Source organism: Rhipicephalus microplus, chromosome X (assembly GCF_043290135.1).
Source record: "Rhipicephalus microplus isolate Deutch F79 chromosome X, USDA_Rmic, whole genome shotgun sequence".
Taxonomy (NCBI): Eukaryota; Metazoa; Arthropoda; class Arachnida; order Ixodida; family Ixodidae; genus Rhipicephalus; species Rhipicephalus microplus.
In genome coordinates this window covers 428891017-428915304 of record NC_134710.1, presented here as the reverse complement: position 1 = coordinate 428915304, position 24288 = coordinate 428891017, and the positions used below count along the sequence as shown (strand labels likewise).

At 44.5% G+C, this 24288-nt stretch overlaps 1 protein-coding gene across 1 annotated transcript in view; it reads right to left on the bottom strand.

Annotated features, from left to right (window-relative positions):
- Positions 1 to 24288, bottom strand: part of LOC119160925 (bone morphogenetic protein 2) — a 450804-nt gene that overhangs the window by 239118 nt on the left and 187398 nt on the right. The window contains exon 2 of the mRNA XM_037413203.2: positions 6600 to 6674. Within this exon, the coding sequence (XP_037269100.2) occupies positions 6600 to 6674 (75 nt within the window). The remainder of the gene's footprint in view (positions 1 to 6599; positions 6675 to 24288) is intronic.

Below are 24288 nucleotides of genomic sequence, written 5' to 3'. Positions count from 1 at the left end.
AGATTATTTCTGCCCATAGAGAATGCCTTCCTTTTGGCTTCACTCCAGCAACAAGACCGGCGTCACCTCCATGGTGCCTACCACCACCACAGGTGTGCCTCACTATTCCGGAAATAACGAACAAGAGCCGTCATTCAACAGTGGTCCTACGACAGGTGACATTGTCGCTACTCAACAAAAAATACGGCCAGAGAACCCACACTTACACCGATGGGTCGGTCTTGGCAGACAGCTCCACAGATGCTGTTGTCATCCCGAAATACCAGGTCACTATAAGGTTCAAACTGTCGCCTAGGACAACATCCACAGCAGCGGAGCTCGCCGCCTTACGTGTTGCTATACTTTATATTGCGGAAGCCCGGCCTCAAAAATAGGCTGTGTTCTGCGACTCCAAGGCATCCTTTCAGAGTTTGCAATCAGCTTTACGACAAAAGGTGCATCAACGACTAGTGAATGAATTAAGAGAAGTACTTCACGAAGTTTTATCGAAAGGACATGACGTGGTGTTTCAGTGGTTACCGGAACATTGTGGTATTGTCGGTAACGACCTTGCTGATAATGCTGCCTGATCCGCCCACGCGGACTCCAAGACAACCCCAATTCCATTGTCGAAAACCGACGCTGCAAGGGGCCTTCACTCGTTCGCTAACACCATGTCGGAACCTTGGCTGAGTGAGCCCAGTGTCGGGACCCGCCACCTACACAAATTGGAACTTCAAGTTCTACCAGACCTCTCGCGCCAGGATGCAACTTTACTGTGCCGCCTGTGGTTAGGAGTAGCTTTTACGAAGGCGTACTCCTTTCGCTTAGGAATGGCGAATAGCTCCCGATGTGAATCGTGCGACACTGACGAGACAATAGAAATCTACTGTGTTCATGTGAACGTTTTGCGAGCGAACGCAACTTGCTACGCGAAACGTTAGAGACACTAGACAGTAGACCTTCCTCCGAAGAGAAGATCCTTGCTTCATCGCTGTACGCGTCGCAGGCCAGCAAAGCGACGTGGGCATTGCTAAGTTTTCTGAAAACGACCAGACTACGCGACCGCTTATAAGCGTGCAATGGACAAGGTCGTATCTACACACACGTTGGCCTTCACTTCTCTCTCTGTTTTCCTTTATTCCCCTCACCCCTTCCCCCAGTGCGGGGTAGCAAACCGGACATGCGTCTGGTTGTCATTCCTGCCTTTCATTTCTCCCCTTCCTCCTCCTTGTTATTCATTATCTTTATGTTGACTAGCTTCAACGTTTAGACAATCGGTCAAACCGTTTGGGACGCTGTCAGCTGCTAGTTTCTCGTCTTTCATTCACCCAAATTCTGCAGTTAACCGGTGCTTCCATAAATCGAAAGCCGTTGTGAAGAACAACGGCACATCACAAATTATTCCACCTTTTTTGCTGGCTATAGAATAATCACCGTGATTAAGTTACATATTTCACGTTTCATATAGAGGTAAACGTTACGCGCATATGCTGTAAAGGGACAAGTATTGTTAAACGTTACGTCGGTTTAAATCTGTAAATCATGTTTAAGCTAGTTAATTTTTTTCACCCTCATCAAATATTTATCAAAAGAAGAAAAGCAGACCAAACCTTAACCTATGAATGTCTCACTGACACTCCAGCAAGTGAACCTCAGTGTGAAGGCACGAATTTCAGTGTCTAATCTGCGAATTTTCGGCACATTGGTGCAATGAAGTTTTTTTCTCAAGCTTACTTCAGTCAGACTATGGATTCCTCAAAAGCCAATGTAAGGAATTCTTATCAAAAAGTAAAGCCTTATGAGACGACATCAGAATCTATGGCATGACGACGAGCTATATTGCGGTAACCTGAAGGTAGTATCATCGCGATCTGAATTTTCTTTCTGCGCATTTTCGAATTTGCCTATAGCATTTTCTTATGATCAGAATGGGGCCACTGGCTATGTGAAATTGTAATTTACTCATACGAATGATTGAATCGAACGTTTTAACTAAATAGTACAACTCTCGGTCACAGTTTGTGATTAGGTGGGGAAATAATCGTTAGTGGAACAGCGTCAGCATATTCAACTGGTTCTTCTAAATTCGCCGCATGCTGAAGTGGCACTTCTTCTCTGTAAACGTTGAACATTTACCAAACTGTTCACTGGCTACCCCGTATATAGAGGCACTGAATCTTGACCTCCAAGGTTGTGCTAGTGGGAGGTTTCTTCTGTGCGTTGTTGAACAATAAAAATTCGCAGTGTGCATGGTAATATGATCTAAAAGCGGTCTGTGGATCTCTGTGTCCAATTTGAGTTTTCTGCGGGTAATTGCCCATTAGCCACAATTGCCATATTCCTGTGAAAAACACCGGTTTATCACTGCATGCTTTGCCCCTCCCCGTTTTTCTCTCTTGCGCTACGCCGCGATAAGCGCCAGCGTCAAAGTCGCTGCCAGTGTAAGCGTTAGCACCCACAGCTTTCCATCTACACGTGGTTCCTTTTAGCGGGAGATGATGTCCTTTTTTTTTCTTATTTATTTTTTGCAGAATGTAAAATTGTGTTAAATGAACTAAATTTTTAGAGAGACAGTTTGTTGGTAGTGATTTTTGTCAGTGGCCCAGCAGTCAAGCCGACTAATGAAGTTTTGCGGAGGCGCAAAAACGCTTGAACTACGCGTGTACGCCCAAACTTTTCACTGTACTTGTACAAGGCTTTATCAGTGCTCGCTTCCTTCACGCGGCTTCAAGGTACAGCTCAAGGAAGGTGCCCCACGTTCGCAGAATTTTATGGACTGCAGACGGTGCAGAGTGCTGCCCACCTATATGCAAACGCCGCCCTAAACAACGTTCTTTGTCTTCCCGCAGTTGAGACTCGAGCTCGTTGCTTGCGAGAGGGTTCGACCTTAGCACTAACAAAACTGAACGGCTCTCGCAAACTAGACTTCTGCGTCCGCGACGTCATCCGGGCGCGCAAAGCACTGATAACATATAGAGCAGGTTTCTCTTTGAGGCTCCATGCAGCGGAATCACCCAAATAGTCTTCCTTATCTTTTATTTTGCTTTTATTTATTCTACATTATTATTATTATTATTATTATTATTATTATTATTATTATTATTATTATTATTATTATTATTATTATTATTATTATTGCTGCTGCTGACCCGCCGGTCGCGGGATGAAATCTCGGCTCCGGCGGCTGCATTTCCGATGGAGGCGGAAATGTTGTAGGCCCGTGTGCTCACATTTGGGTGCACGTTAAAGAACCCCAGGTGGTCGAAATTCCCGGAGTCTTCCACTACGGCGTCTCTCATAATCATATGGTGGTTTTGGGACGTTAAACCCCACAAATCATCATCATCATCCCGTGAAGTAGACACTATGTTGAGCTGCGGGGCAAACACAAATGGTGCTTAAGAGCAACGCGCAATCATATACGGCCGTTTTGTTGATCTGAATCAACGTTAGGTTTTCCCAACAAGCAAGCGATGACGCCCTTGATAAACCAAGGCCGACGCCGATAGCGTATATAAAGCACACAGGCTGCCACTCAACTTGCACTCATGTCTATAGCAAATAATAAAGTGTCAGTGCGTGAGAGGTAAGCACCCTTTTTCAAGATCTGCATACGCGTTATGTCACTCATTTCACTTAATTCTGCTTCCGCATCAGAGAATACAGGAAGATATTTGTTGCTGTATGTAACGTTGGCGGCTGGCTTCCTACGAGCGAAGGAGTCAAAGCTAGATCAGTGGTAAACATCAGAGATAGTCGCCAGCATATTGAGACGGAAGTTCATCGGGGCATCAACTTACAGCCTTGTTCTAGTCTTTCTTGCATATTGTCGTGTCCTATATCTAGCTCCTTCATTGCTTAAAAAATAAAGATTGTTCTGATCGACGTCTACTCATTCGCCGCTCCCAATTTCCCAAACATTTATGTTCCTTTCTGACCTCGTGGCTTTTCTGTCGCCTTCTTTCTTTCTGTTTTGTTCCAGTCAGACTCTTTTCATAATAATTTTTTTTCTGAGTTTAATGTGTTCGTCTCTATTTCTCTTCCCCACAGTGCACTCCCCGACAGCTCCTACGATAAGTGTGTCGGAACGTAACGAAAACCAACAAGCAAAAACAAGCAAAATGATTTGACCAGAACGCAAACGCAACCAAAACGTTTAGTTTTTTTTGTCCTCGTTTCGCAGCGAACTTGAAATGTCTTTTTTCATAAATCACGTCTCGGTTCACGGAAAACCTTGGCGATCCGGAACTAGTGAGCTCATGTTGCATGACCAGCAATACACACCTCAGGCGGCAGAATAAGCGTGCAGGAATTCCGAAGTAAAGATACTACTTGTTAGCGCTGCGGTTAGTTGAATTTTTTGGTAGAGTTACTTGCGCCCTTCGTAAGCGTACGTGGCAAAAGCTTTTTCTACCCCACGTTCCTAAGAAGAACACAAGTAACTATACCACGAATCTCAGGTTTTTATCATTACTCCAAGTTCAAGTTTTGTATGCAAATAAATCCCACTGCAAATCATTGCGGAACTGCTTATTTTATTCCTGTACAGCGAAACAGAGCGAGACTTTTTTGCGGTGGCACGAAACTGAAACCAAACAAAAAGCATTTCGTTCAGACACCTTCATTCTGGTGGACGAAATTTGTGGGATCACACGGCACTCACAACTTGTATGCCCTTCTTTCCCCTACCCGCGAAATAATTATTAGCAAAAAATCCATCATCACTCCTTCCCATTCCGCACTATTCAGTAACCCGCCCTTCGCCAAGAAGTACATAATCCTGCGTAACCCTTGGACGGCACTGAACAACAGGGGATTTCGTATATCTGCCTAATCATTCCTCCTTCTTGCGTATCTTCGGAGTCATAGAGTTTTCTAAAATTAACTAGAGGGGACTCCGGCGCTGCGATCGTTCAGCGACCATGGGAATGATGGGTAGTACACGGAATTGCCTGCCCCCGCCGCGGTGGTCTAGTGGTTGATGTACTCGGCTGCTGACCCGCAGGTCACGGGATCGAATCTCGGCTGCGGCGGCTGCATTTCAGATGGAGGCGGAAATGTTGTAGGCCCATGTGCTCAGATTTGGGTGCACGTAAAGGACCCCAGGTGGTCGAAATTTCCGGAACCCTCCACTATGGTGTTTCTCAAAATCATATGGTGGTTTTGGGACGATAAACCCTACAAATCAATCAATCAACAATCAACGGAATTGCCTAGTCTTCGTGCTTGCGCGCGACAAACGCACTTGTGGCTTCGTTGATTGCTGTGTTGCGAATTCGTTGTGAAGGAAACAACAAACCGTTTTTCACTTCGTGAACCAATTTGGAGTGGTAAGTCTAAGAGATTAATGTGGTGTAAGTGCCGAACATTTGCCGATTGTTGTTTCGTGACAAAGCAGCGTCAAGCCACGCGAAGTCAGAGCGAACTTAAAGTATATACGAAGACTAGGCAAATCCATGTCATACCCCGAATTCCTATGCTCGCCGAAGCGCTGTGTGTTGCAGCTCCCACAGACACTAGCGCCAGAGTAGAGTATATTTAGGAAACTTCATGTTAGGAATCTCCTCCTTTAGTAAGACACGCTGTAGCTTATTTTTTTTTCTCCTATTTTGTTTCACTAAGTCAGACATTTTGCCCCGTTCTTCATGTGACCAGTCACTGGAGTGTGTTTATCTGTCTGGTTTTATTTAACTTTTCAATCAGCACTTTCTACTCAAACAAACATGTAATCAAATTTATTTGCAAAGTGCTCGTAAAATATTTTTTTCTGGCTTAGTTCAAGCCTACGGCGAACGCCACTAAACTAGTGACCAAACCCAAGACTCACACTCGTGAAGTTCCAAGGTCGCTGAATAAAATATCGGTTAGGCATAGTGGGCCCAAAAAAATTCAAGGCGAAAACTTACGCGCAACGCCAAGGCGGCTAAGAAAGAATAGGGCAAGCACTGGTGATGATTTGGCAACCACGCGCATAAATGTCAGAATCCCGCAACTATGCATCCGAATACATACCAAGACACCGTATTGCGTAACATCATACATAGCTAACAAGTAATCAAACATTTGTTAGTCGGTGCCAGTGATGATAATATTCGTTGCTATTTCATATGTCCCAGAACCACGATATGATTGTGAGGGACGCTTTAGTGGAGGGGGGGGGGGGGGTTCGAAAACGTTGACCATCTGGTCTTCTTTAACGTGCACTAACAATGCACAGCACAAGGGCGTCTACCGTTTCACCTCCATCTAAATGCGAACGCCTTGGCTGGGATTGAACCCACAAGCTTTGGGTCAGCATCTGAGCACCGGAACAGGCACACCATCGTACACGGCGGGCTGTGAGTGCCGGTGCTTGAGTAATGTGTTCCGTGAGGTCCTTCCTGGCGTTGCGTGTAGGTTTTACACTTGCAACGTTGCTGAGCCTCCCAAAACAAAACAGAAGATATATTGACGGTGGGATTCACTTCATAGTACTTACTATACCAGTGTATACGCACTTAAGCATAGGAATAAGTATAAAGTTGATTGTTGCGCATATTTTATCTATTTTAGATCAATTTTTCTTGCTTCGTGTTCAATACTTTTCACTTGGCATATACGCTCGGGAAAACACTCACCCCTGGCGACACCGCTTCCCCTCGTGCCCTTTTTGTCCTTGTTCTTCTTCTTGCCACGCTTGTTATGCCGCCTCACTGTAACGCAAGAAAAGGAGAAAAGAATTAAAGAAAGTCATCACAGTCCAGCGTGTTAGCTCTAAACTGTAGAAAAACAATGTTTAAAAACTTACAGCGCGTTTCTTCACTATGTCGCTTTTGTCACCAGCGATGAAAAAAAAATTCGTGGACGTCCTTTGCTCGCAAATGGGTCAGCATGCTGCTTCTGATCAGTCTACTCACTTTCATTTCGTCTTCCTTGATCAAAGGTTTCAGCACCATTGTTTTACAAGGCGTTTACAAGACATTGCATGAGAAGGGCATTACCTGACAAGTACATATAATCTCCCAGGGCCCTTTATGCATTCTCCAAAGATAACTGAACGCTTTCTTTCTCATCTCTGCCAAAGTATGAAAACCCCAGCCCCCACACCCCTTATTTTCTGAAAGCTTTCGGCACCTAACATGGTTTCCCACTGCCTCTAGGATTTGAGGCACTGCAAGCTTTATGCGCCTCGCTTGCTTTTGCACTGTAGCCTCCGTGATCAGCTCACCTTTGACCAAGCGACGACGGCGTGTAATGACGTCATCATCAGGCCCCATAGTTTGATCATCACGTCATCTCAAGCTATGGCAATCTGTGACGTCTGGATGATGTTACCCGGCGACGCCATTATTGATCATGAGTTTTGCATCACTCACGTTGACGTAACGACACGGTCACTTTTCGCGTTCGGTGAAACATCAAAAGCTTTCGTGTCAATTTCAAAAATTAGGGAACCATAAAGTTTCGCCTTTAGGAGTTGAACGTGATAGCGACATCCCGTTCCTAGTACGTACTTCAAACGCTAAGTGCATGAAACCTTTTCGAATTTGCTACGCACCCACTAAGCGTGTAGCGAATTCGCCGTAGCGTGTGTGCTTTTCGTAATGGAGTACTAGCTTTCCACCAAGGAGCCATTGTGATAATCACATATTTTGATGCCCTTTGGCCAAGGACGCTTGTACCACGCATTATTACTGCAATATTTCGTGTTGAATTGTGAAGCATGAATACAGGACGCGTGTGTTTGTGAAGCATGAAAGCCACTCTCGGCGTATTTCCAAGCAGATGGAGTTCTTTTCACTGTTTTCACTAGCAGAGGCTAGGCCGTGTGGTAGAACATCCGCTTGCCCCGCAAACGATTCGGGTTCTACCCCCACTTGTACCCAAACAACCCTGGTTCGGTCCCTACTAGGCTCCTTGACTTTTCATCATTTATTTATTATATTCATATCGCTCTCAATTTTTTGTTCACGCATAAGATGATGACTTTTCGTTCACAACCAACAATGCCGACGCCAGAATTTTCGCTAAACGAGCTCTTAAACGCTATCGCGTTAAAGAAAACGCAATCGGGAAAGCGTGAAGCAGCATTCCTTCTATTTATAATATTTTGTATTGGCTATATGTCCTGATAATTCTTAATAAGCGAAACGCGTTTATGACACCCTTCTCGCCGAATTTCTGTCCACGTGAGCTTCAGCGCCAGTGAACTTCCAGCAATTCAAATAATGATCCAAACTGCAATCCCAAAATTTTTTAGTATCGTCTGAGAACTTTTGAATTCAAGTGTTCTGTAAGTTATAACTGCTTTACCTCTATTTTGTTGTTCTTTTTACTCAAATGTACTTTTTCTAACACTCTTCTATGGTCTAAGATAGACCGCAGTATTTAAATTTAAAAAAATAAAAATAAATAAAGGCTCAGCCGATGTCACGAGGACGTCCACTAGTGAGCCCAACGCGTACCTGCCAACGCGGCAGCAAAATTAAATGACGTCACAAAATGCCCTAGTTATATACTTGTTCCTAAATGACATTTTTGGTGAAGCTGTCGCACGATGAAATTTAATTACGCCTTGGCATGACGTTGTCGACAGCAGACACTTCAGTGAGCAAGCTAAATAAGAACAAAACAAAAAACACTCACAAGTTGACTCAGCCTTCAACGATAGCAAAATGCAGGAATCATCGTACTTTTTATTTATTTATTTATTTATTTATTTATTTTCAAATACAGCAGCCCAGTTTAGGGCTATTTCTGGAGGGGGGAACATAAATACAAGCAAAAAATAACAACAATACCACAGCATCTTCTCTAGAGTACAAATGACACCTCCTAAGCACAACCGAGTATATATTGAAAGAAAGAAGTATTAACGTCACACAAATGACTCTGACAAATCTGATATATTCGTTTCGCGTACAGATCTAGGTAAGTCGTTCCAGTAAACAATTGTCTTTGAAAAAAAAACTGTATTTTATTGGGTTAGTACACGCGAAAAATGGCTCATTGTTGAGAATATGACCTCTTCAAGTTATTAGAGCACAGCATACATCACGCGATTGTCATCACATAACAGGTATGACGAATGAACGGCAGTATGCAATAGCTTCAAAAAATCGATATCACGCCTAGTACATAATGGTGATGACTTAAAAAATTCATTGCAGATAACTAAGAAAAATCACGGTCATAACAATGAAACATGAAACGAACAGATTTCCTTTGTACACATTCAATTTCATCTACGTCACACACTTTGTATGGATTCCATAAGCCCGAAGCGTAGTCTAACATTGGACGAATTAGTGTTTTGTACAATAGCAATTCGGTAGATTTTAAAGATGCAGCTAACATTAGTCTTAATTACTCTAATTTTGTATGCTTTAGATGTAATTTAGTCTATGTGGAGTGACCATTGCATGTTGTGTGAACATAACGCCAAGATAAATGTATGTCTGTGCCCGGGGAACAGCGATGTTGTGGAAGAAGTATGCATGGTGCGATGAAAAAAGGCTGTTCGTGAATGGCAAAAAATACAGTTTCTTGGAACTTTATGCGCATCTGTCAATCCGAGCATTGTGAACAAAAATGGGCAGAAGAATCCTGAAGTATGATATGATCCTTAGAAGAAGTGCTTACTTGATGAAATACACAATCGTCGGCATAGAAAAAATATTGGGACCTAATATTGCTGGGATGATCATTTATAGAAATTAAAAACAACAGATGAGCCAAAACGGAACACCGGGTGTAACTTTTACGGCTGAGGATGGCTTAGAACCTAATGAAATGAATTGAGAGCGTTAGTATACACAGTTTCCTGTCCAGTCGACCAACTGCGGATTATTTAAAAACCTCTAGTTTAGCTAGAAGCTTGACGTGAATAACAGCATCAATCACCTTTGAAAATTCATATATAACAAACTAATCTGATCACTAATGTCTAAATCACTCATATTGTAATGTGAAAATTCCACAAGCTGCGTTAATTTGCTGAGGTCACCACGAAATCCATGTTGTGTGCTGATCGAAAAATCATTTGCTTTAAGAAACTCAGTTATGTGTATTTGAATGATGTGTTCGACTGCTATCCGACTTTGAAGGCGGGTGATATGGGTTTGTATTATTAGGGGAGCTGTCTGTTTCCTGACTTGTGCAGGGCAAGACCTTGGCTAACTTCCAGGACTGAGGGAGTGTACTTAAGTGCAAAGATTTGCTAAAACTGAAGGTCGAATTACGTGAACCCCTGAAAGCGCACCGCACGAGAAAGCTATTTGGAATATTATCTGGGCCAGTACACTTCTTCGTATCTAACTTGAAAATCAAGCTCAGGACACCGTCTGTGCTAATTACGAGATCATTGACGTGCAGTTTTCATTTAGCACTTCTGAACAAAATGACGGCATTAGTGTCATGCGTGAACACCGATTGAAAATAGATAATAAACTCATTACCTATAATAAAATGGTCTGAAACAGCTGTATTATCTATAATAAAGGAAACTGTATCAGTTATATAGTGGGGTTGACAGAAGACCAGAATTTCTAACGGTTACATTTCAGTAAAGCATGAAGGTCAACATGGTAATAAATGTTCCTAGCACATTCCTCTTTTTCACGTAGATCTTTCACAGCGGTGCCAAAGCGACTGATAATACCTCTCTTTTTCAAATGACGCAGACGACGAACGCTACGTGAAGTTTGCAGCAAGCTGCGATTCATCCATGGAATCTGGAGATTTTGTTTAGTTTGCTGAGGTACGAATTGACCAATGCATAACTTCACCATATGCTCACATTCACTGACTTAGGTGTCAACGTGACCGTTAATGTATAGTGCTTGAAATGAGTCAAAGTTGGAAGCAAGCATATCTGTGATAGAAGTGTCGTCTGCATCAACAAAGTAACGAAACTGCATAATTTCCGTCTGCTGCTTATTTAGATGAGATGGAAGCGATATGTGCACAGCATTGTGGTCAGAAATGCCCTCAAGTATGTTGCATTAAAATGCACTTTGAACTAAAAGTGAAGAGAGTAGAACATTGTACTATTTGATTAAACCCAGGGTTAGTGAAAAAGATAACAGTTCTCTACAAATAGAAATTTCTTGCCCAGTGCAACTTTTTGTTTGCCAATCAATACCCGGTGCGTTGAAGCCCCCCACAAAGACAAATTGTGAGGTACCGAAGTGAAGTTTGTGCATAATGTGCTAAAACATTCTAAATATGCCAAAGAGGAATCTGGCGCTCAATAATATACACCAACAACGAAAGACCTTTTATTTAAACAGAGTTTCCACCAAGCAAGTTCAACGTCAGGTGTGTCGGGGAGCACAAAACGTTTACGTCAGAGCGAATAAGTAGTGCTACACCACAACCTTTGTCATGTGATCGGTCATTGCATACTGCTATACGTAACCAGGTAGGGTGAATTCACAATCAAACATTCTACCATGTAGCCAGATCTTCATTATAGCAACTACATGGGGAGGGTACGACGTAACAATGGGGAGTTAAGGAACGAGTTTTTAATGGTACCTCTGGCATTTAAATACAAAAAAAATTATTCGGCAGTTCCCACGTACCTGGGAGCCGACATTATGCGAAGCATGCGGAAGGAAGGTGATCGTGTTGCAAATTTTTAATTGAGCGACACGTAATAAAATTATGCTAAATATATGTACAAAGGTTGCACACACAGACATATGTTGAAGAGTTTCAGATGTTTGCACAACCAGTTGTTTGCACTTGCGCAACGATGTCAACTGGAATGTGCGTATTTGCAACAGCAGAAGCCGATTTGGGTCTACTTGAAAATACCTTTCGTGACCTGGCGTAGCTTTGTGGTAGAATGCTTGACTGCCACACAGAATGCTTGGTTTAATTCCTGCCGGGACCCTGAAATTTATTATTTGCATTCGTCGAGGGGTCAACGCTGTCTATGTCAGGCTTTTCTTAACACTCACATTTATTTATTTTATGCATTCGTTGGCCCGACAGCAGTTTTAATGCTAACGAGTTGAAATTACCCATGTGTGTTCTCATCGTTCCTGGGTAGATACTAAGTGTCACTCATCTGTGACACACACCCGTATACCAGCGGCACATACCCGCCCGTGGGTATGTGCCACTGTCTGGCGGGAAGTGTTTGAAGACGTACGCGACGGGATTGTGATATTATTCATGTCTTGACCAGCGCGTCATATTTGTCAAACTATCTTACCCTCCCATGCTACTTTTGGTTCACGCCAAATGAAGGGGTGACACCGAGAGCACCCAAACGCAAGCGGAAAGATAGAAACGCTTCAATTAGTATAAGATCGCTAATAAATGGTTCGCATTTAATTTTCAATTTTTTTAAATTTCTAGACAGTCAAAGGGTTGTTTTAGTTTTCCAAGCAAGCGATTCTTTAGCGGCACCAGTAAATTCACGTTTTAGGAATATGTATTGTTGTCGAAGATGTAGTGCATGTCATCAATATAGCCATGACGATAACGCACCTCTACTCTGGATCTTATTTCGATGACAGGCAGCTGCGTCCCACAGTTTTTTTCGTTAGTCGCGCACCTTCGGGGATAGGTCTTCAGTTATGTACACACCATAATCTATGTTGTCATTAGCTCGAGTGTGTCACTGCTTTTTACGACAATGCAACCGACATTTCCCGATTGCTTCAGCCATTGCACGTCGGATTCAAGGACAAGGCCATCGCCCGTCATGTCGATGCTATCGCAACACCAGCCTAAATAACTTTGTTTGACAACGCAAATCGCTTTTTCGAAAGTCAAGATCATAATATACTTAGAATACAGAGGTTATTTCGATTGCCTCAAGTGTAACTTCGCTCCGCGAGCTATGGCGCCAAGTACGCATTCAGAAGTCGAGGAAGTTCTGGCAAATGAATTGAGAACGCGAATTCTATTCAGGCAAATGACGTGAGGTATCTCCATGTGGCATAACGCAAACAGCATTAAAGCATAATGCATTACAGAGTTGATAGCATTTCCTGTGTGGCACGCATTGTAGAATCCGATTCACGTATGCAGAGAGAAATCAAATTTGAGGCCGGCAATGTGGAGGTCACTCTCCACACCCACCGTCGTCTCAATTCCGAGCCGACCATATGGACGCAAGCTGGAGTATCGACAGCACCCGTCAAAGTTGACCGACGCAGTAGACTTTGTTGACCTGGCGCACAGAGGGACCTCACAAACTCCATCAGCGCAAGCTTGCCGCATCTATGCAGCGGCGAACTCGCTCCTGCGTCAACGCACCGACGATGACACGAGCGCTGACGCGCAGCGCGTGTTTGCTTTGCTAGTTGAAGAGAGCTGCGGGCAGGACGATCGGTCCGGCGTTCCCTGGAGGCTCCCGAGTCACCGACGCGCTTGTCGAGCTCCCCATCTTTGACAGCCACCTACACAGACTCCAGTTCCCGTCCCTATATATATATATATATATATATATATATATATATATATATATATATATATATATATATATGCCCACCACACCTCACCACTTCTTCCCAACTCATTGTCCTCCTGAACCTAGGGTTCTATCCTCTCCTTCCAAACGTCTGCGTGCAGCTTCAGTTATCAACACCTCTTGAATACCAACCGCTCGCGATCGAATTACGATGGTAGACGCGTGAGTGTGCGCATGAAAGCGTGGTGACTGAGAATAGTATCGCCATCGAAACGTGAAGTGTTATCTCTATAGGCCTGACGAGACGTACCCGCCACAGCGCGTCAACGCCTCGGTTTCTGACGCGGCTCGTGCCCTCTCCCTAAAGAGACAGAGGGCACGGAACTTAGCTCGGAACGCGCCCTCTCACGCCATAGGGAGAGTGCGCGGCACCAAGGCATAAAGCCACGCGCTGACACGCTGCGACGCGTGCGAGTGATTAGGCCTTAACATTGTTGCCAATAAACATTGGAAACGAAAACATGGTCTCCTATACAGACACATCATTCATGATCTTTAACGCACCGGTAGACGGTCAGCATTAAAAGCGTGCTTATCAAAGACTCAGGGTCACTGAAGCCACAGAAATTCCGCTTGTTTCCTCAATCTCCATTTACTTAATGTTGAACGCGTGTACAGTTGTATGAGTGCACACGCGTAAGTGGAAATCAATCAATCGAACCAAATGAATAAAATTGCTTTATCCCTTTCCACGCATCGTCATAATCTGTACGCGTGCGCGCATTCGTTTGCATATAAAGGACCGAGCGATTACACAAGTCGTGCTTCGCGACCTAATACGCGCGCACCATTTCGAACTGCAGAGGACTGAGAGGCCCGTTAAGTGGTAAATGTCCGAACATGCCCCGGGAATCCCGCTACCCCGCGAGTTGCAACGCAAGCCATGAAGCTCTTACTCCGCCCAAAATTTTGGGACGTTAAACCCCACATATCAATCAATGAAATCATCAGTCCTCCCAAGGAAACTTCGTCGTTTCCACTCCTCTGCTGCGCTTTCTGTCCCATTCTGAAGGCCTCAGCAAGAAAGGGCGTCTCCTCCACGTTGCCGATAAGCCAGGAGGAGAAGTACTACAACGACGTTCATATACCAACAAACAAACTGAAAAACAAACACTACCGTCCCGCAAAAGCAATGAAGATGATAGTTAAGAAAAAGAAACACAACAGTTGGCTCAATATATTTAGAAGCCGAGAAGTCGGAGCTGTGTATAGTTGGTACTTGCAAGTTTTGCTGATAGGAAGGCACCGAAGCTAAGCAGAAACACGCAGCAGGCGGGAAAATAATCTCATTTGCCCCTACAAACTTCGCAACGTAAGCCTAAGGCATACACTGGCTCAAGCGGTGGCACAGAGGGACATGGCATCAGGCACGACCGCCATGCGTCCAATGTAACAACCCGGCGTTAGCGTTTCCTGGTTGCCATGCCCACTGTCTCCGCTGTCCTTCGGAGAGTGCTCTAATGCCATCTTTCCCGGGTCGTTTCGGAGCGCTCTTGTGAAAGGGAGATAAAAAGAGAGGTTGCAACTTTTTCTTTTCATGGGGCTTTCTCTTTCTCTCGGGAGAGCGCTCCGAAACAACCAGTCAAAAATGGCATAAGGAAATAAACAAAATATAAGTGATTGGAGCAGCTAGTTGAACTTGAAGCTCTGGATTCTAAACATCTATATATCGCGATGTAAGAGAAACATAAGTTTCTCTCGAGGGGCTTTAAACCATCTCTCTCTTTTACTCTGCCTCCCTTCATGTCGGCGTGTCTTGCTATTTGATCGCTTCCGGATCCGAACAGTCAAAAACGTATTTTTCCGGAAATTTTGACATTACTTGGCCTTCTTCGATAACAAAAGATAAATGTACTGATAAAAACACTTCGGCGCTCTTTCACATTCTTTTTCTTCCTATCTCTCACTATCCCAAATTGAGAAAGTATATACAAAAGCGAAAGTCTGCAGAAATAGCATAGGGAAATAGTTATGAAATCCTCAAACTAACACTCTGTGCGAATTTTTGTTGCGCAATGAAAGTTGCGTTTAGATGCACATAGATACATAAAGTAACGTCAGTTACAACATTTATTCACTCTAATAAAGCACACCTCCGGATGTGAGATTTAGAGCAGTATAGTGGCGTCTTATACGGCGAGGAGGCGCAGCGGAATTCACCCACGCTGCCGCTTTAATTATCGATGGTGCGCCTTCTTCTTCTTAGGACCTTTTCAGTAAAAAGGGATGCATGAGTATGAAGGCTTTCACAGGGTTGATTGATCGCTGCGCATCATTCGTGAAAAGCATAGTCATCATCCTAAGCCCTGGCCGGGTGAGGGTAAATACGCATGACTCCCCTCCCCCCTTACCTATGGATCGTTGCCGAAGAAAATATGTGCCAGTCTCAGTCAACTACTTCTTCTTTATATTCCGCACGATACCGAAACTACTGAGCGAGGAAACCAACATTTTTGTCAAGTAAGGCTGCTTGCACGTTACTGCGCACTGAGCCCTTCTTCCTGCGGAGCTGCGGCTCGCCGAACCTGGTCAAGCATCGTCTGTCGGTTTTGCCAAGACCTCAGTGACTTGCGAGACCTCAACACACATTGACACGTTTGTATGCATGTAGTTTGCTTTAATATATACCACCCTTCTTTCTATAGACCACAATTTGCGCGCGCATGCTCCATGCTGCAGTCCACAAAAGTCGAATGCCATGTTTTCGCGCAGGCGATGTTTGCATGGATCGAGCGGCATACACAGGCCCGTGTTTCCAGGCTATCCGTGGCACCAGTGGCTCATCACGGAGAGTGGGAGCTTTCTGTGCACACAATGGCACGTGAGAGTGAAGCGGTGGCGCTCATGCACCGACCAAAGCCAAGTGACTTTGCCCGCTTTCATCACGCTTCGATGGAATACTGTGGCAAAATTCTTTTTTTTTTCCTTCATGTTTCCCTGATCGCGCTATATTTTTTTTACCTCCTACGGCACTCCTACATTTATTTACCCGAAATAGCACACGCTGATTTTTTGTGCTTTCTCGAGAAAAAAACTAAAAAGAAAAAAAAAGCTGAAGTAGTTGCGCGGCTCGGCGACACCATCTTTCCTGCGCAGAAGAGATGTTCGAAAGCTCCCGCGAAAGGGATATGACACGTTCACTGCCACAGTCTTCAAGAGCTTTTGACCGAGCATAGCATGACTGAAGCAACTTCTTCGCGGCGCTAAAGGCGACGCTACTGCATGGCACGCTTTTAAGTCGCCAAGATGCAGCTCTGCCGAAACAATTCCTTGAGTGCTAGTGAGTGTTTGCTGTTGTAATACAGACACTCCCAATATTTGTGTAGAAAAATCAAATATGACTGTATATTCCTCTGAGTGGTTCAGTATAGAAATAGCGTATTCTTCCCCCTCCCCGAATTATTAACAATGTTCTTCTTGAGTACACGAGCGAAAGTGTAATAAAAGTTACCTATGCTGAATATGATGATGGAGGTGAACGGGCAGCCTATTTAGGATTACAAAAATCTCATAGTTCCCGAATCATTGAGTGCAGTGGGTCACTAAGCAAATGTTAAACTGCAGTGCCTCTCCACACAGCCATTCTAGAAGTATATATGGGGGAAGGCAGTTTCAATCAACCTTAATTTTTATTCAACACTCACTACTGAGGGCACTGGGTGGTTGCTGTGGTTCCAGAAACGAGTCTGTCTGAGAACTGCCAGATGCGCGTAAGCGAAGTCCGCTTCAGCGTTCAAGAGTGCGTATATGGAAGTCCGACTTGTAGGAACAGTGGTTAAGGTGCTATGCTGCTGACCCGAAAGTCGCGGTGTTGGCCGCGGCAGTTGCGTTTCAGCGGAGATGAAATTCAGCGGAGATGAAATGGAAGAAGCCGGGATACCGTGCGATGTTACTACAGTTCAAAAAAAGACTCAATGATTGACATTTTCTTAATGACATTCTTTGGTCGCAAATAACATAAACACAAGGTAAACGAACACACACCGATAATAACAAGCGGCAAATTCGCCTATTGTGCTTGTCGGTGTGTGTTCTTTTACCTTGTCAAAGTGCTTGATTGGGCTGGTTGGTGCTGCATGGTAGACGAAGAAAGTGCTTAACAGCGCGAACGGCAGGAAGGGATAGAATAGACGTGGAGGGGATAGAAGAGCGCTCTGCTCTCGTCTCTTCTATCCCCTCCTGTCGTTTCGCTGTTAAGCACTTTCTTCAACTACCTTTACCTTGTGTTTGTGTTATTTGCAACCAAAGAATCTCATTAGGCGAGTGCCAACTAGGCCAACAATCAGTATTGACATTTTTAGAGCCATGCACTTCACCGTGTCTGATAACCATGTTGTGGCTGTGGCACGAGAAAACCCAAATAATATAGTTCGTGCGTACGCAGAGAGTAGACCACGATATTAGATTACCCGGGTAAAAAGAACCTCGCTAACCAATCGCAAGCAGCAGACTTGGCTTTCGTGAGGATTGCCAATGTCGATGACTAGCTGTGAGGATAAAATTAAAGGGAAACTGGGGGACCCTTAAGCTTCGCGTTTAAGAGTTGAATGCGATAACAAAATCTGGCTCCTTGTGCGCCATTCAACCGCTAAGTGCATACTTACTACTATGTTTTGTTACATATACACACACGCACACACAGTAGATTGTACCAGTGCGCGCGCGAACGGTACATGCAGGTTTTTGATCTAAAGCAGGAGTCGCATGGCCTCAAAGATACACGCCGCGTGCTTGCCATCTCGGAGGCCATAAAGAGTCTGACAATGCCTCACCGATGGCAGCACATTGCTCGATCAACGCCTCTGCAAAGGCATTAAATGTTTCCCGCTAGATGAACATAGTTGTCCATCTAGCGGGAACCACACACACACACACACACACACACACACACACACACACACACACACACACACACACACACACACACACACACACACACACACACACGCGCGCGCGCGCGCGGATGAGCAACACAGAGAAAAACTGCTACAGGCGGCGCGAACTATCATTGAAGTAAGGCACGTTGTTGGGCTCGTTGGCTCACAGGTTTTGATGAGACGTTAAGACTATGCGAAAAAGACAACGCGCCTGAATTACAGCGAACACACATATAAAGGTTCGTCTCAGTCTATCTGGCTGAACGCTTGCTATTTTGCGAAGCAGGCACATGCGAGGAGCTCCAATTCAGCCGAATCAGCAGTGTTGAAAAATAGACGTAATAAAATAAAGCCGTGGGTATATCCAAAGAGTGCTGAAAAAGCCAAGAGTACAAAACTGCGAAAAACAGCGTTTAGCTGTTCGATGCTTCGGAAAGAACTGTCCCGGAACAGCGCAAATTTTTTTTCTGCACTAGACAGCTGGAAAAGTTGTAAGGAGCTGCCGTAAGTTTTATATATTTTAAAAAAACTGCACAGGGGGCAGGGAAATGGGGCGAATAGCTTGAAACAAAGCTCATAGGACAAACAAAATAAAGGCCCAAGTTAAGCACACATGCAAGATTTTGTGGAATACATGCGGAAAGATTGAATAAAAACAAAACTAGAGACAAAATAAACGATCGTTTGTCTCACCCTAAACGTAGAAGTGGAATGTGGGGATGAGAAACATGAAAATTCTTTTCACGCATTAGTATTATTGCTTTGGTCTCTCTCTTGTAATTTTTTCTTCTTATATGTGTCCGAGCAAAGGAAACAGGGTAAAAAATATGATTGAGGGAAACGAGTGAACGTGGCAGCACAGTTGCCGCAACGTTCAGGGATGAAAACAGGCTCTCGTGCCAAAACATGGCATCTGCGATCTCGGTCAGCGTATAAGGCCTGACTTCTGCAAGTGTTGGCAGTATTATCGCTCGAGATATTGGTTCGTATTCGCTGAGGCAATATCGTCGAATTGTATATTTCTCGGAAGCTGCACATAGGACCAATGAATTACTAGGAACTGTTCTTCTTTATGATTACTTCTTTTACATTTACACGCACTGCCTAATTTTTGTATTTTGTTGTTTCCTTGTTTCTGAAGAATCACTATGACTTGTCCAAGCGCGCTCTGCGTAAACGCGCACGACAGCGATTTTTTATTATTTTTACAATTTGCGTCTACAAGCGCATTGAGACCACGTAGACGGCATCTGCAATGCTCGACAGAGCTGCAGAGCATCCACACAAACGCAGCACCCCCACAATACTCGACTCTCGAAATTAGCCTTGCTATTGCAACTGCGCATGCGGTGTCCCATTATTCTCCAGCAATGCTCAATTGCAGAAGAACGCGTTAGCGTCATCGGCAGAAAAAAAAGAGAAAAAAAGGCCCCATATCTCCACGTTTCACTGTGAATGTGGTCGAAAGACGATAGTCTTGCGTGTGAAGAGAGTGAAAAAAGGTTTATTTGACGTTCTGTTTGAAAAAATCGGTGAATTGTATTCTGGGAGCGCTGCATTAGAGAGTCTCGATTCTTGCAACGAAGGCTAACAAGCGCATCGAAGCACGTTATACACGAGCGCCATTTGACGGTTATCTTTGAAAACGAAAGAAGGCGTGCGCGCCCGCGGAGAAATATGGGCGCCTATCCCAGTAGCGATGAGTGTATAACGCAAAGCGACAGGCAGGTGCAACCACCGTGTTGTCTTAGCAAAGCGTTGGAAACACTTGCCTTTTTAAGCATCGCGTTGCACTGTCAGCGCAGCGTGATAAACGCTACATTCCATAGAGTTACTTCTGTGTGCCTTCTGTAGTATAACAGCACACAAACAAAACATCGAGGAGTTGTTGATTTGATTGATATGTGGAGTTTAACGTCCCAAAACTACCATATGATTATGAGAGACGCCGTAGTGAAGGGCTCCGGAAATTTTGACCACCTGTACGTGCACCCAAACCAGAGCACACGGGCCTACAACATTTTCGCCTCCATCGGAAATGCAGCCGCCACAGCCGAGATTCAATCCCGCGACCTGCGGCTTGGCAGCCGAGTACTTTAGCCACTAGACCACCGTGGTGGGGCATCGAGGTGTTGCTATGGTGTCTTAGATATGCGCAATAATTGCTTTTTAATGGACAATCGCTCAAGTATAAACGCTGAAACTTAAGAAATATTGGTGGACGCTGCAGGTGGGGTTGGCCATTTGAGGTATCGTTTGGTGCCGTTAGGGGGATCATTACCGCATGCACACAGTCAAATGTACAGACAGACAGTCAGACAGACAAACAGACAGACAGACAGACAGACAGACGAGAATTTTGGCGTCAAAGGTCCCCAAGAAAGACTATCGTCTTTAGAAAACGCTACCACCCTCTACGCTCGAGAATGATTTCTCTATGCACGTACCCGCACTGCTGCCAATACATAAATCTATCGCCAGACTTGAAATATTTGCCCGCGTTTTTCTTCTAATTTCAACAATAAATCCTACGCGTCCACTCTCTCACAGTAAAAGATGGACGGCTTTTTCCCCGTTCTTTAGCGTATACGCTCACACCTCACAAGGCCAGGTTTTCTTACGTTCAAAAGCTTATTGGAAAGCGATCAAGTGGAAAAGGCGATTGGCTCACATCTGGAGGCGCTATATCGGTTTATCATCCCACAAAGCCTGACAACTTCCAGAGCCCGTGAATACCTCAGTGGTGTAAGTGCATCCCACGCGCACAATGATAGATAGATAGATAGATAGATAGATAGATAGATAGATAGATAGATAGATAGATAGATAGATAGATAGATAGATAGATAGATAGATAGATAGATAGATAGATAGATAGATAGATAGATAGATAGATAGATAGATAGATAGATAGATAGATAGATAGATAGATAGATAGATAGATAGATAGATAGATAGATAGATAGATAGATAGATAGATAGATAGATAGATAGATAGATAGATAGATAGATAGATAGATAGATAGATAGACGGACGGACGGACGGACGGACGGACGGACGGACGGACGGACAGACAGACAGACAGACAGACAGACAGACAGACAGACAGACAGACAGACAGACAGACAGACAGACAGACAGACAGACAGACAGACAGATAGATAGATAGATAGATAGATAGATAGATAGATAGATAGATAGATAGATAGATAGATAGATAGATAGATAGATAGATAGATAGATAGATAGATAGATAGATAGATAGATAGATCTTGGAATCGGGTAAATATTGTCATCAGCTGCCGATGTGTGGCAACAGCAGGATGACGCTAGTTGCACTTTCCAGCCGTACTTGTAGTACGCACCCTGAGAGACAGTAGGCGTCCTTGCAGTCCATGACTTCACGACGCCGTTGAGGTGTCCACCGAGATGCGAAGTATCAGTCGCCTGTGTCCCTTCATGTACTTGCGCCATTCCACAAAGCGAACCATGGCAAGTGAATGAGAGGGTAATGCGAACCGGGGCTGACACCGCGTTACACTGTAGTATGCAAAACGTAGAACACGTTTTTGTTTTCGTTGTGTTTTCTGTTCAGACAAAGAAACACGAACTAACAACAAAAAATATCAATCCTAACTTCATCAGCTCTACGTAAATGATTAGTCGGAAACGCGCTGGTTTGAGATAACGCGCAGTTTTTTCGCAGTGCTATTATCCTGGAACTAAGGCGGCAACACAAAACTAAGCGAGACGTTAACACACGCGCATAGACAGGAGAACCAGAATAATCAAAGACAAAAACAACCGCAAGGAACGCTCGCGCAGAAGACGCACCGCATTGTGGAGGCCACGCCACTGTCCCATTCGTTCCGTGCTCACGTTTTTCCTCCGCAAAGCAACGCGATTTACATAATCAAATGTTTGGGTTTCCACCGCAACTCGAGCTGACGGTGGCGTTTATCTCGCTAACGCGATTAGTGCGCAAGCGCACGCCCTGCCCGTACATCCTCCCGCGTTCCTCTCCGCCAAGCGCCGCTTCCCATTAAAGAAGAACAGTTCATAGAAGCATCGTTGGAGCGAGTTTTTCCGTTGCGAGAAGCGAGAGATGGGCGTTAAATGAGGCTGACTAAACCCGAAGCGATACGAAAGAGATTAGCAGTGTTCTATCTCCCTCGTCTTTCGCGTGCTAAACATGCGTTCTCATAGCCAGCTTTTGTAAAACAACGATATCTAGCGAAGCTTCCTCTCTGTACGCTAGCCTACCTTGTTCCTGATCTCTGCATGCCGACGCAGATGCATGGGACATGCGTTTCTTTCTATACGGAAACGAGACTATCGATGTCTGCAAGCTTTACGCGCACGAAAACTCCAAGTATAACCAGCGCGCACTTACAAGTAGTGTACGACTAACTTTCATCTTATCTGCCCTCTGCCTACCACTTCAACAAACATGTGATCGAGCAGAATACAAGGCTCGGATATAAGCATTGTCAGAGACAAAGAAACAGAACGAGACAACGACACGTGCTGAGTTTCCATATTTACCTATGGCCGCTGTTTGCATCACAATAGGAATCATCCTATAGAATTAAGCACCTCTCATTCTCCCAATAACACCTTCTATAGTTTAGATATACAGAGAAAGCCGTGCAAGACACGGAACGTCTTGTAAAGGGATCCATAGAGCCGTCTTTCGATCTTTTACGTTTTCCACACCCCACATTATCTCCCAACCTGTCCCTGGGGCGGATCGAAGAAACCAGTACAATACGATAGGTACGTCGCTATCAAGCGGGCTGCTCTTCCTCGTTCTTATTATCCTCCTGAGAGATTGTGATATGGCCAGCTGAGAGCTGCAGGAGCAGCGTCGGATGATACAGTGGGCATGCACAGCGACGCGAGAAAATGATTTCTTGAGCAAAGCTCTCCACTCTACAAGGATAATTTCTAATCGCATTTTAAAAGTGATGTCTGTCTCAGACGCTCGCGCTTTCAACTGGCCTAGATTTGCGCAGGCCGACTACCGAGAGCGTCCGTAGGGTGATAACTGTCTTGAGCGCAGGGAGTGAGGGTTGGGGGGCTGATTTGAAAGTACCGCGTGGTAGTGCGAGATAGGGCAATGCAGCACCACGGCCGCTGCGCGTGCCTTCATCAGGCCTGCGGTGATGCGCGACGACGTTGTACGTATAGAAATAATCCAGCGTTAAATACAGAGCTATGAGAGGGACGGAATGAAGCCTTGGCCGTCGAATGCTACAGCCTAGACGAACATCCTATCCTATCCCAATATCCCCTGAAGAACCTCGATTCGGAGCTCTTCCTTACTCCATACTGTTGCTCTTTAGAAAATATTTTACATGACTTTCATGTGATTTAAATGTGATCACACACGACCATGTAGAGGTATATAAAGTAATATTAATTAGAGTTTTACCTTCTAAAACTACGATATGATAATGACAAACACCGTAGTGAAGGGCACCGGAAGTTTCAACCATCTGGTGGTCTTTAACGTGCAGTGACATCACACAATACACGGGCCTCTTTCAATTCGCTCCTGCCAATTTGTGACGGCCATAGCCGGGATTGAACCCGTGACCTTCGTGTCAGCTGCCGACCACCGTGGCAGGTATAGGGTAGATTTATTGTCATATATTTATATACTTTATGTGTGAATGCATACATCATATAAGGGTTCGTAAAGGCTTACAGGAACCCAAACAAGGTCACTTATACTGCCATAGATGACTCAACAGAGGCCATGTATATGCTATATTAGGGTGAGCACTGCAATACCACTTCACAGAAGAAGGCGATGCGCTATACAACAGTCGCCGTGTAGGGTCACAGAAGCGTCGCAACCACATATGTCGTACAACAGCGTTGCCTGACTCTCAAGGACCATCTATTGAGTGCACGAACGCTCTCAATACTGCGTCAATAATGTTTCACGAGCTCAG